We start from the raw sequence: 620 nt of genomic DNA on the forward strand, positions 1-620 counted from the left end.
CTCGAATGAGGCCATCTTCACAGAGAAGGAATAACATACTTCCTCGAGGCAGGACAGCAGCCAACAACTTGCTGAACACTTCCGCACGTGTCGTTGTAACTTCCGCCCTCCCTCTGCCCCTCCCTCTTTCCCTCCCTTCGCCCTCCCTACCTCTCCACGATGCGGATGATCTCGTGACCGGGCTTTGGGGGCACGTCGTCCTGCAGGGTGGTGAAGCGGTCGATCCAGATGTGGGGCAGGATGTCTGGGAGGAGGGAGGAAGGGAGGAAGGGAGGGGAGGGGGAGAAAGGGAGGGAGTAGGAGCGTTGATGATTTCTAACCACAGGGTTCACCTCACGTGACGCTTGCGGACATGGGAGGGAAATAAGCAGAAACAGCGTCTAACCCTATAGCCACGAGGCTGAGAGTCAAAAAGAGAAGAAGCGAGGCGAGCGAGAAAGAAGGTTTCGAGCGAGAGCAGTAGCGGAGAGCACAGGCGGCGCACCTAGGCGAGACGACGAGAACTGGCAAATCTTGACGTAGTAGCCTGAATTAAGGGCGAAAAGAGGAGTTTGGCATGAAAAAATGCACGGGGGGCACAGGATGGGAGGGGGAGGAGGGGGCCGCGCATGTAGGAGAGG

The 620-nt window shown here is 57.6% G+C and overlaps 1 protein-coding gene across 1 annotated transcript in view; it reads right to left on the minus strand.

Moving 5' to 3' along the window:
* Window positions 1-146: 146 nt before the first annotated feature.
* The window catches only part of NGA_0608000 (uncharacterized protein), a gene marked incomplete at its 3' end in the record, with an annotated part of 1,460 nt that continues 986 nt past the window's right edge, over window positions 147-620 (minus strand). Inside the window, exon 3 of the mRNA XM_005855515.1 lies at window positions 147-200. Within this exon, the coding sequence (XP_005855577.1) occupies window positions 147-200 (54 nt within the window). The remainder of the gene's footprint in view (window positions 201-620) is intronic.

Source organism: Nannochloropsis gaditana (assembly GCF_000240725.1).
Source record: "Nannochloropsis gaditana CCMP526 unplaced genomic scaffold scaffold176, whole genome shotgun sequence".
Taxonomy (NCBI): domain Eukaryota; class Eustigmatophyceae; order Eustigmatales; family Monodopsidaceae; genus Microchloropsis; species Microchloropsis gaditana.